Below are 12,253 nucleotides of genomic sequence, written 5' to 3'. Positions count from 1 at the left end.
TCTCCACATTGTTTGTTTCTTTGTTTGTTTTTCTTCAATTGGTTTCGTATCTCTCATCATTGCATGAAAACAATCCATCTCAATGATTAAACTAGCACGACTAATTGAGAATATTTATTTATACAGTTCAAAATTAGTTCAATTAAATTTTTAGTTAGTAAACTTGTTTTAAATTAGTATAATATATGAATAAGGAATTAATTAATTTCAAAGCATGATTAAAAGAACTATTTTGATTAATTTTTATAAAGTTCTAAAAAGGAAACACTTCACAGGGTTTTGTTGTTGTCTGTAGTCTATTGCAAAAATATTTTTTTAAAGAATGGTTGTTGTCTGTAGCTCACGGCAATTGATGGATTACTATTTAAATGATATGAAAGTTTGACAAAAGGCATAATATTGATAGATTGAAAGAAGGTGAATAGTGCAATAATTTCAAAGCAGGAAAAAAAAATATAGAACCATACAAAATTCACTAATCATTTTTATTCTTCAACCAATCTGTTTGCGGTACGGTACTTATTTGTGTCCTGCTGCATGAAATCGATAAATACAAAGATGATTGAAGTGGGGGAGGTAAATAAAAATAAATGATAGATACATATATTTCGTATATGTATAAATATATAAGAATAATAATGGATGGATGGTGTGAAAGTGTGGGATCCACTTTTTTAATATTATATAATGTTTATTAAAATTTTAATAATTCATATAAAGCTAACACCCCCCACAAGATATTTCCATTAATCAAATTCTCACCCGCAACAACTCTATTAAGTGCATAGTTTTGGGTCAGCACATATGTCAGCAAATTGAAGGCAGGGTTTAAAATTCATATTGCTTAGTTTATTATAAGGATCCCACACCAACCTCATTAATTTAAAATTCTTTCGCACATGAAAGTAATAGGAGAGACTCAACCCTTTTATTATAATTCTTGAAAACCTGAGGGCCACTTTCATTGCTCCTGTAAAGAAAAGAAAAGTGATAAAAACTGGTGGATTATTAAAATATAAACTTGTAGAAAGAAAGAAAGAAGATGCCATTGCCTGCTGACTGCTGTCAATAGTCAAATCTTCCACGGCCACAGGTCACCTAACACGATTGCCCAGACCTACTTTTCCAGAGCCCGCCTACCATTTCTTCTCTTAATCTATCTATCTTCATTAAATCATTGCAATTCCTGATGCATTTTCTACATCACAATTGCAATCAATACAAAAAGTTTACCGCTTGATTAGTTTGCCTCATTTTTTTTTTTTGGGACATTTAAGTCATTTAAGGCAAACTCACACACACAACGCATACACATAGGCTCGAACTTTGAACCTCTTAGTGGGAAGTCTAAGCTCTCAACCGATAGGCCAAGAAGAATTGTGTGTTTGCCTCATCTTCATAAAGCCCTTCACAATGACAAATGACAAATGACAATGACACAATGAAAGAGAGAAATTCGCGGCAGAATTTAATGAATGATGGACATTCAGTGGACCAATGGCCGATGCTCTCGAGTCTCGATGTCAATAAAGATGTGGGAAGGGAGAGCTTCACGAGACCAATAATACTACAGCTTCAGAAACGTGATATTTTTATTATTCTTAAAAAAATTTACTGTAATTAATTATATATATGCAACACTTTACATGCAGAAAAATTCTTTAATCTCTGGTAAAACATCAGTTATTGTTAACAATACAAAATTTGATTTTCTACTATTACCCAAAAAAAATATATATAACGGCAGCGACTAACACGGCTTTAATGAGCATGACAGACAATTATTGACACATACAACTTTACTGTACAAATGGACACTCGCTTTTAAAGCTCACGCTAATGCGTGTCACCATCTAGACTGATGAACGTGGGAAAATACTGACGAAGTATTTTCAAAGCAACTCTTATTGATAGTCTCCCACACTTCTCATCAAAAGAAGAAATGAAGTAAATCTATTTTACTTTTAACTTTTATTTTTATAGAATATACAAGTAAATAAAATAAATCTTAATTAAAATTATTCGGTTAGGGAAGCTTTGCAACTCTAGAAAACAAATATTATAACAGAAGTCCTATACTTTCTGAACTATAAGACCTTGACAGAATAGGACTGGACAATTTTATAAGGGGTGGATCTTGACCTTTTCTATATGTCTCGAAGCGATGGAAGCATCATTTATATATAATGGGAAATTAAACGTAATGACATCCATGTCATACAATTGTCCTTTGTCCCGTATGTTCTTACCTTTCAATTAATATCTGCTTCTTATCAACTTATGTTCTTTTCTGCCCGACTTCCACAGTATTGAGGGAGGGTAGCTAATTTTTATGTTGCCGTCTCTTTCTCCAGTAAGCATTTACGCAAAACGGAGAGGAAAATAATAACAAGAAGAAGAACTAGGCAAATCAAATACGTTTCACATTATCATTCTTAAGAACAGTACATCCTATATAAACAAGAGCAGGGAAACTAAATCATTACATGTGCAGAAACTATATTAAACTATTTGATATGATTATAGCAGTAGTTAGGATTGTATGGTGGAGATCAAAGGTTGCATAGAACGTGGTAGACAGGAATAGTGGAGCAGTTTTATTCGATTAACATCTTAAATGTTACCACTAGCTACTAGCAATCTAACCGTGTGTCTCATGTCAGTTCTGTGCAAGGTTCTGCTATGTCATACGTTCGGTTCAACCTTGGAGCTGCTACACAGAATCAGAGGCACACTACTCCATCCAACCCAGCCCAAAGACTAACTTATATTTTATTAAATTGTGGAGCCTTACAGAGAGAGAGAGATGGGCCACCATCATATATCATATATTAATATCAAAGAACTAGAGGCCTATGAAAATAATTCTCCACAATTATAATAATAAAAATCATTAGGTAAATTTCGCAATCAATTAAGTTTTTGTGTGTTTGAATTTGATTCCGCCTATTTCCCAACAAATTCAACATTAGTAACCACAATTGTACCATTCCAATACAGTACTCATGAGAGAGCATGCACCTATATTCATCTAGTTGGGAACATGATGATTTCATCATAAATAGCATAAACCAGCAATTAAATAATCAAATGACAGACAGAAAGTGGTAATACTCATTTGAAGCACAATATCAAAAACTAAAACAATCATTGATGAAATATCGTGGAGTTAAAAGCTAGGCATTCAAGAAGAGTTACATTTTTTTTTTCTGGTACTTAAAAGAAAGATGAATAATATTTGAGAGGCGGGATTGGCTAGAACAAAAAAATAAACAGCTTGGCAACCATGCCTCCCACGTATGTTTCACACAAACATGATACAACAAACGCACTTAAATACCAACGATTCCGAAAGATAAAATTGTTGATAAATAGAGCATTTTGACAATGAATTTGCTATGTAAGACTAATGAAACACATTGGGAAAGAAGCACATTATTATACAGATGGGACCTGCTTAAAAGAGCATGCTTCAGGATTTGAATTTACCGGTTCATTAAGTTCCCCAAATTTTGTGGTTGCTGTAAGCCTATATTGGTTACATTTCCATCCTGCTTACAAACATAGAGATAGTTTTTGTCACATAAAGTAAAATAATAATAATAGACAGGAAGGGCTACACCGCTGCAAAAATGGAAGGAAATTCATGATTGATTCAATTTATTATGTATAGGACCACAAATCAAACCAGGAAAGTATGGGCTCACTTTAAAAAAATATATATTATTCTATTTTAAACTTTAAAACAACTATGGTAACAAATATCTATGTGGAAATTAAAAAAAAAAGAATACAATTACAATTGTACAATAATTAGAATACATGTTGACCCAAATAGAACATGATAAGAATTTCAAATAGAACCTGATAAGAATTTTAAGTGCGATTAGATTTATCAACAATTGAACGATTGAAAATTAAATTTAGGAATTGAATTTAGAAAGAAAAATTTAATGAGGACAAAATTGCCCTTGACAATGCTACGGCATTGGTGTGGAGAGCGACGCAGTACTAAGCTCTATGTATAATGGAAGAAAATTAGAAGTTCTTGAGAGTGCTGCAACGCCGCCACTGCCTTCTCTGAACGGCACTTTTGAGCGCTACGAAGTTGAGGGATGAGCATTGTGGCGTTAAGGCCTCGAGTTATAGGAAATTTATAGAGAGATAACCCTTGGGGGCACAGCTATGCTAGATGATTTAGCAATGCAAATTTGGCCACTTTTCATTCCTCATTTGGCCGGAAGAAGAGAGGTAAAACAGGGAGAAGAAAAGGAGAAGAGGAAGAGCCGAAGAGAGAAGGAAGAGAGGGAAAGTTGCTAGCGCGTCTGATTTAGGTCCACCTTTATGAACCGTTTATTGAACGGGTTGAGCTCAAGTTGATCGGATTCGGGTCGGGTCAATTTAGGGTTGGATCCAAACCCGACCCGTAAGCCCATTTTTACACTCCTAGCTATAACATGCATATTTATATTGATTTACTTGTTGAACAAGCATATATGAAAATGGACAAACTATATTGATTATTGAATATTATCATTATGATTTACATGATATTGTCTATGCACAATAAATATGATATATTTACAGATCTACCATTATATATGTGCATGCAAAAAAATTGGCACCTAAATGAGATTGATTTAGGTTGATGAAGACATGATATAATATTCTTTACAAGAGGGTGGGAGTGGTGACTCCTAAATAAAGCCACCTGATTGAGACTGATACGATACGATATGATTCATATTGAATAGTAGGTGATATTGTACAGCGTCAAATGACATGATTAGTCAAAATCTTGACTTGCTATTGATACATATAAATTAATGATGCATCAATATGATGTCACTACATATATGATCTTGACTGATAGATCGATATTGATATGTAATTGTTGTACAAATTCTATTATGCATACAATTGATAAATATATGATGATTCCATAAGATACATAGTACTAGTATGCATGATAATAGCATATACTAACACATGACCAATCTAATAATTCTATTCTGCAAATCCTGATCACATAGATGATATCATCACATGATTAATATTCTACCATGCATGATAATGATCCTAATGCAATATAATTAATAGCATTGATAGATATATGAGAATTATGTTCCTAATGTAACATAAAGCATAGTATATATATGCATGATTTTGACATGCTGATGTGACTGAACATGATGATATGACACATAGCATTTATACATACAAGAAATGATATAAATGAATGTGAGTATACATAATATTGATAGACATGAACTCAATATATATATACACACACATATGATGATTCATTAGCATATACAATGATACTAGTATTCGACTTATTTGATAAGTATATTGACATAAAGGCATATATTATATGATTCAAACATGATGAATTGACCATACTTGCATACATATGATAAAGTTATATTGATAAGCATAGAATAACATTTACTCAGGATAGCTTAGAATTCAATAGAGGCCAACATGCATATTGATTTACATTCCTTATTGAATACAATTGTATATTACATGTGACTTCCTTAGCTATACGCTCACTCAGTTGTTTACATATTTTAGGAAAGGATAAAAGACTAGCTGAGAGAATAATTGTTGTAAAGGTATTCTTTTGTGATATAGATAGATTCTTTTATAATCATGATGATTAAATATATTTTGATAGTGAATGATAAATCATAATTATTGTATATATATTTTGAGATGAATAAATTTGAATTGTGTATATATGTTGGATGATGTTTTATTTTTATAAGTATAGACTTTAGTGGCTCTCTGTATGTAGATTAAAAGATGAGAGAATTTCTTTCAAAATAAAAAAATCTAAGTAATTGACTAGTCATGCACTCAACCTGATATGACCCATTAGAAGGTATGGGTTGTATTGAGTTGGGTCGTGAAAACAATCATACAGGAAACTTCACCAAGAGAGTTCAATATAAATACCTGTGTGGATATAAATTGTTGGTGGATCTGTTGATCTTGTGGCGGTATATAAGTTAGTGGTTGAGACAACCGGTAGTATGGTTCCTTGAGCTCAAGTTTACCGGTGGATGTTTGTAATATTCCACCTTGATCCGCACCAGCGCCCCACATTTTGGCTGCAGATAATATAAGTACAAAGTATTACGAGTTTCAGCACTTCACAGAGGATTTTCATATAAATAGATGAGATTAAATAAATCAAACCTGACAAAGTCAAATAAATAGTATAACTCTGAGAACTATGGGCTACCATGTGGAGTTTCCCAGTAATTTCTTGACCAGCCATGACATATATAGGTTGGGAGAGCACACAGCGCATCTGATACCAGTGTGTGGTAGGGGAACCAGGAGCAGTTGTAAGCCATCTTTGAACAGAACTGCCAGTTAAACCACAAAGTTTATGAAACTTAAGTTAAAACTATCCCAGTAAAACCTTGGGATGCTTGAATCATGCTGCATTCAGAAATGCCAACAAAAGTAACTCCAAGAAATATAAAGGCAAGCCAGAGAAATGTACATGGAGCACTGTCTTTTATTTGGAAAAGAAAAAATGTGGAACAGCCCAATAATGTATTTCAACATGTAAACGAGCTCAACAGCGTCAAATTAGCAACTTAATAAGACGTGGCATAAGAGCGCTAAAATAGTTATGGTGAAAAAACAAACTTAAGAAATAGAAAACAACAAGACAATTTTTATATATCAAACAACAAAGCATAATAAACTTTATCAAACCTGTTATCACACCCATAAATATGTGCAACCTAAACCATTCTTATATTAGGGCAGCTAAGTTAAAAAAAGAAAAACACGGTAATCAAAAACTAAAAACCTAAAGATGGTTCACAAAAAACTCCAGCAGCGGCTGAAAGGTAGTAGAAGAAATGCAAAACAATTTTACGAAGGTATAAGAGTGCGCGTGGGTTACTCTCTAGAATAGCCATCTAGTAGAAGTCCGATACACATTCATTAAGCTAGTGTCAGATCAGTCGTCCTGGGATTAGAATTATTTTTTGAATAGTGGACAGCATCAGCTATTAAAGGAGGCCAGATATGTATGGTCATCGACTAAGATTCAATAAATTAACTACAAAATAAAAGAATTTAAAAAAATAAAAAATACAAAAATACAAAATAAAAGAATTCTTATGTGAATAGTCAACTGCACTTACCCTAAACCAAAACAGAATAGATTATGTTCAGAAATCAGATTCAATATAGCATCTACAAAACTCTCCTACCTGGTTGAACTTACAGGTTTGTTAGACTAAATTTGATGACTTTAAGCGGCAAAAAGCATAATTAGTTTTATTGCTCAAAAAAAGTATTAATCTAAAAAAATATGAACATATGATGACCGAATAATAACATATGCACATACACACTAGAAGTTATATCAAGTCCGGAGAGAGCATGCCAGGCTAAGAATTTCAATTTTGTTTTTAATAAAGTTTAAGTAAAAAATTATCAATTGTAAGTTGTCTTAAGCAGTAAAATATTTCAACAATTCTTACTAGAGAATATATATACATAAATCATGCTTTAAAGAAGTGTTCGAGGCATGCGGCACTAGGTGCACAACACCATTAGGCGCCTAAAAATCACCTCCAGACTTACTCTTTTTCTGGTCTGAGTGAAGTTTGAACCCTTTTTGTTTGAGGTGTACACCTCGAGGCATTTGAGGTAGCGCCTCAAACAAATACCAAATAAAAATTTTTAAAAGATCTTTTCTTATATATACTTTACTATAATTTATATCCCCGTTTAATTCTTTAATTTAGAATTGTGAGAGTCAAACAGAAGAAAGAAAGGCATAGTTAGGCAGATAGTATAATGCAATCAAAAATTTGGGGAGGGACCCAAATTTTTTATCACAAAAACACAATCAACTTCTATATAAAAGAAGACACAAAATGCTCAAAAAGAAGAGATAACTTAGAAATTTTAGAACAAACTCTTACATTTCATATAAACGAACACTTTTATAAATAAAGACTTACAACTCTTAAAATTAAACGACTTACAAACAAAGACTCTAACAAGACACCCTAAACTTGCTTACTTTGAGAAGAGGGATACAGCTGAGGTGGTCATTTGCGGAGAGACGAAAGAGATTAGAAGTCGAGAAGAAGGGTGGAAAGAGCTCGCAAGATTTCCTAGAGGAGAAGAGAAGAATAAGTTGACAAAGCTCGCAAGCTTTTCCAACAAAGGTTTACATTTCCAAAAATCATTCACATAGCATATTCTTAACAACCCAAACATCTACTATTTATAGACATAAGAGGGGAATACAAATAGCCACAAAACATTAATTTAAAAGCTAATTAAATAGAGAATATGAAAAGCCAACAGTCAATTCCAAGAAACAAAGCATCAAGCCACGGAAAAGCCCCCATACACTCACGGGAAACAGCCCAGCCAGGAACCGAAGAGGCAGCCGCAAGAACCAAGGAGCCAAGGCACGGAAATCCAAGAGCCAACTGTGGGAACCAAGGAGCCAAGGCATGGGAACCAAGGAACCAACCACGGGAACCAAAGGGACAACAAATGGGGGAATGAACCTCAATTTATGAGCTAAAAAGGCTCTCTACTAGACATTAATGAGCTGATATCTAGTAGAGGAAAGCATTTATGAGCTTGAAACATAAGAAGAGGCTCATTAATGAGCTGATTCAAGTAGAACTTACAAAATTTTCAACTCAACTTGTTTTGATCCATTCCTTGCATACATCATAGTAAGCGAGTGGGGTCTACAAGCGACAGGAAGTCTGCAAATATGGGTGTCAAAAAATGACCCAACCCGCCAACCCGAACCCGACCCAAAAAATCCAAGTTCGGGTTGACCCGTTTAATAAATGGGTCTAGTTAAGGTTGAGTTTTTCCAACCTGTTTATTAAAAATGGATTGGGGTCGGATTGACTGATGAAACAATTTTTTACCTGAAATTAATGGCGGAACAAGGATTTTTTATCCATGGTGGCACAATTTCTGATTTTAAAAATAATCTCAATCTTTTTCATTCCAACTTGAAATTGACTTTATAGTTGTTATAAAAAAGATAAATTTTATAATAATAAAAAAATTTATTGCCATGCTCATATAAATTAATTTCAACACATTTATCTGGACTATATATTAGGGGTGTCAATATTTGACCCGACCCGAAAACCCGACCCGGACCCGACCTGGAAAATCCGGGTTGGACCCGACCCGTTTGATAAACGGGTCGGGTTCGGGTTAACCCGGCGGGTTGCCAGGTGAACCCGCAAACCCGTTTATTTTAAAAAAAATTAAATTTTTTGCTGCCCGGCCGCTGCCCGCTCTGCCCTGCCCCCTGCTCATCTATTCAACTATTCTTTTATAGTACATTTTCATATATAATTTAAATTAAAAATAATAATTAAAATTTATTTTATAATGAGCAATTAATATATTAAAAAAATTGCATCTTATTAACATAAAAGTATATTTAAAATATATGAAAAATTATAATAAGCATATATTAAGCTACTTTATTTGAATTTAAATATTGTAATTCTCCTCTAGTGTAATTTATTGGCTTTAATTATATAAATTTCTATAAAAAGATATTTAGAGTTTTTTAAATAATAAAAAATTGATGAAATTTTTAATTAAAAAAATACTAGTAATGTTAAGAAAAATGATTAAAATGGAAAAAATATATAAGAAGAGAGATAAAAGGTGAAAAAAAGAGAGGTTTTAAGATGATCTTCCCCTCACCAAGGGAGAGAGAGAAACAATGTAACACAGTAAAAAAGAAAGTTTAAGATGGTCCAGTAAAAATCAATATAAAAAATTAGTAGTAAAATAATGAGAGGGATAGACAGAGAGAGATAAATTAGAAAATAAATAAAAAAATGTTTAAAACAGTTTCACCCTCATGGAGAGAATGAGAGAGAGGAGAGAAGAGGAGGTTGCCAGCGGGGAAAAAAAAGAAATGGTAGAGAGAGAGAGAGAGAGAGAGAGAGAGAGGAATAAGAGAGGGCAGGAGTCAAGAGCAAGAAGGGGTACCTACGGGCAACAGGAAAAAGCAAAAACAAAAAAAAAATGGCAGCTGGGTGGAGGTGGAAAACTGAGACAAATACATAATGAAATTTAAAAAAAAAAAATTATTTGTAGGTATAATCTTCTTTTTTTTTTATCAAACATACTAATTTTTTACTTGTAGTTAATAAAAAAATATATATATATCAAAAACAGGTTGGTTTAGAGTCATTCGGGTTGCGAGCCGGACGAGTTTGGGTTGGTGCTTTTGAAATTTTATTAAATAGGTCAGGTTCTGGTTAGCTGGTTTGGGACACGTCAATTTCAGATCAAACTCGAACCCGACCCATTTTGACACTTCTAGCTGCAAATGAATAAAAGCAATCGACTGCAAGAGAAAAGATATGTGATTATGAAATGGATCATGATCCTTATGTTATAATTTATTTTTAACTGTTCGCTTAGCAAGAATCTTTTTCACTTTAGATTAAGATTGAAAATTGAGGTTTACCTTCTTTTACTAATTGTGTGGTTTTTTTTATTTATAAAAATGAATTAAATTAATATGTCCATAATTTATGACAAATTTATGAGTTATTTTATTTTATTAGTTCTTTATTCTTTTTAATTCAAGGTTTATATCTTAATCTGCTTCGAGACGTAAGCCTTGCCTTGCTAAGCATAAATGCATTTTTAAATCCTGACAAGAAAAAATATATAACCTGAAATAGAAGCTCAATTAATATATATATATATATATATAAGTTGATCTCAATTTCAAGTTGCTTAAAATTTAAGAGATCACCGAGCAAGTTGCAAACATAAGTATCAACTATATATGCCCCCAATCAGAGGTCAAGTTACACAAAGAAATATTAAGCTTTAGTCAAGTTTGCGATATGTCAAAAATGATCAATTTTGAGACAACTTTTGACGTGATTTTAGCATTAAATATTTCTAAAATTTATATTGCATAATACAGAAAAATCCCAAAATAATCCTCAAACTACTTGAAAGAGGCCAATTTAGTTCCATAATATCATCACGTTGCTCCACTTTAGCCCCTTAACTATACAAAATTGATCTAAAATGGTCCCTCTTATTAGAACTGTGATATAAATTTGATCACAATTTAATTCCAAATAAACCAATTTAGATCAATTTTGTATGATAGAGGAGCTAAATTGAAACAATGTAATACTCTAGGACTAAATTGGCTTATACGAATTGTCGAGAGATTATTTTAAAGTTTACCACGAATGAAAAAAAAAATCCCATATGTATTCTATTTTTAAATTGAATCAAACTATTATTTGACCAGTATCAAAGAAAGTTGCTTTTAAATTTTGAGTTGATTAAAATTAATGAGACCACCGAGCAAGTTGTGATCATAAGTGATGTGAAACATATTAGTTAAAGCCTACCTTAGATTAGTTTGTCTAGTTTTCTAGAATCTTTTATTACATTTATATATATACTAGTTGAAAGGAAGAGGCATGTAGGAAGAATATATTATGATTTTAAGCCTTTGAGCTTTTGTTGTTCCCTAGTTTTGTGCATATCTTCTAGCAGATCATTTTCCTTCGTTGATATACTACATCGGTTGGTATTAGAGCCTAAAACTTCTAAAGAATAACGAAATGTCGAAGAAGATGGGCTATCGACGACAATTGAAGCTAAAGAAAATGGGTTGTCGACGACGATTGAAGCCGAAGGTGAGATGTCGACTGTTGACTGTAACTACTCCCAGCCGGCTCCGGTTCAGACAGAAACCACCCACGATCGGACACAACCGCTCATTCCACGATCGGACACAACTGCTCAAACCGTCTCCCTCTCACGATACAAAAAATGAAATCCTCTCATTCATTCTCACGCTCTCATACACGCACAGAGACGCTCTCAGTACCGGAAGAAAATCGAAGGCAAAGAAGTTGAGCGACTTACCTCTACTCCCGCCGAAGATCATCGGCCTCTATTGACGCCAAATCCCATTGGTTCCACCGTGCCCTAGAGGATCAACATCCTGCTTTGCTCCTCATCCCGCCGGCCTGACTACCACCGACGTAGACCACGTCGCCGACGAGCCCATCCGACGCCTCCTCCGTCGACGCCGAGACTCCCGTGCGTGGCTTTGCCTTCGACCCCAGCCCGATCGGGCTTCCTGTTTCTCCCGATCCTCCTCTCCCTCTCTATTATATATGTATATTATATATATTATATTATATATACTATAATGTAATATTAT

The 12,253-nt window shown here is 33.5% G+C and overlaps 1 protein-coding gene across 1 annotated transcript in view; it reads right to left on the bottom strand.

Annotated features, from left to right (window-relative positions):
- Positions 1-3,131: 3,131 nt before the first annotated feature.
- Positions 3,132-12,253, bottom strand: part of LOC110103971 (probable histone-arginine methyltransferase CARM1) — a 53,460-nt gene continuing 44,338 nt past the window's right edge. The window contains exons 13-15 of the mRNA XM_020832879.2: positions 6,205-6,377; positions 5,962-6,116; positions 3,132-3,551 (exon numbers count right to left, since the gene is read on the bottom strand). Coding sequence (XP_020688538.1) covers positions 3,486-3,551; positions 5,962-6,116; positions 6,205-6,377 — 394 coding nt within the window. The 3' untranslated portion in view covers positions 3,132-3,485. The remainder of the gene's footprint in view (positions 3,552-5,961; positions 6,117-6,204; positions 6,378-12,253) is intronic.

Source organism: Dendrobium catenatum, unplaced genomic scaffold (assembly GCF_001605985.2).
Source record: "Dendrobium catenatum unplaced genomic scaffold, ASM160598v2 fragScaff_scaffold_142, whole genome shotgun sequence".
NCBI classification, from domain to species: Eukaryota; Viridiplantae; Streptophyta; class Magnoliopsida; order Asparagales; family Orchidaceae; genus Dendrobium; species Dendrobium catenatum.
The sequence above is the reverse complement of the archived record's forward strand: the minus strand, read 5'-3'. Positions and strand labels throughout refer to the sequence as shown.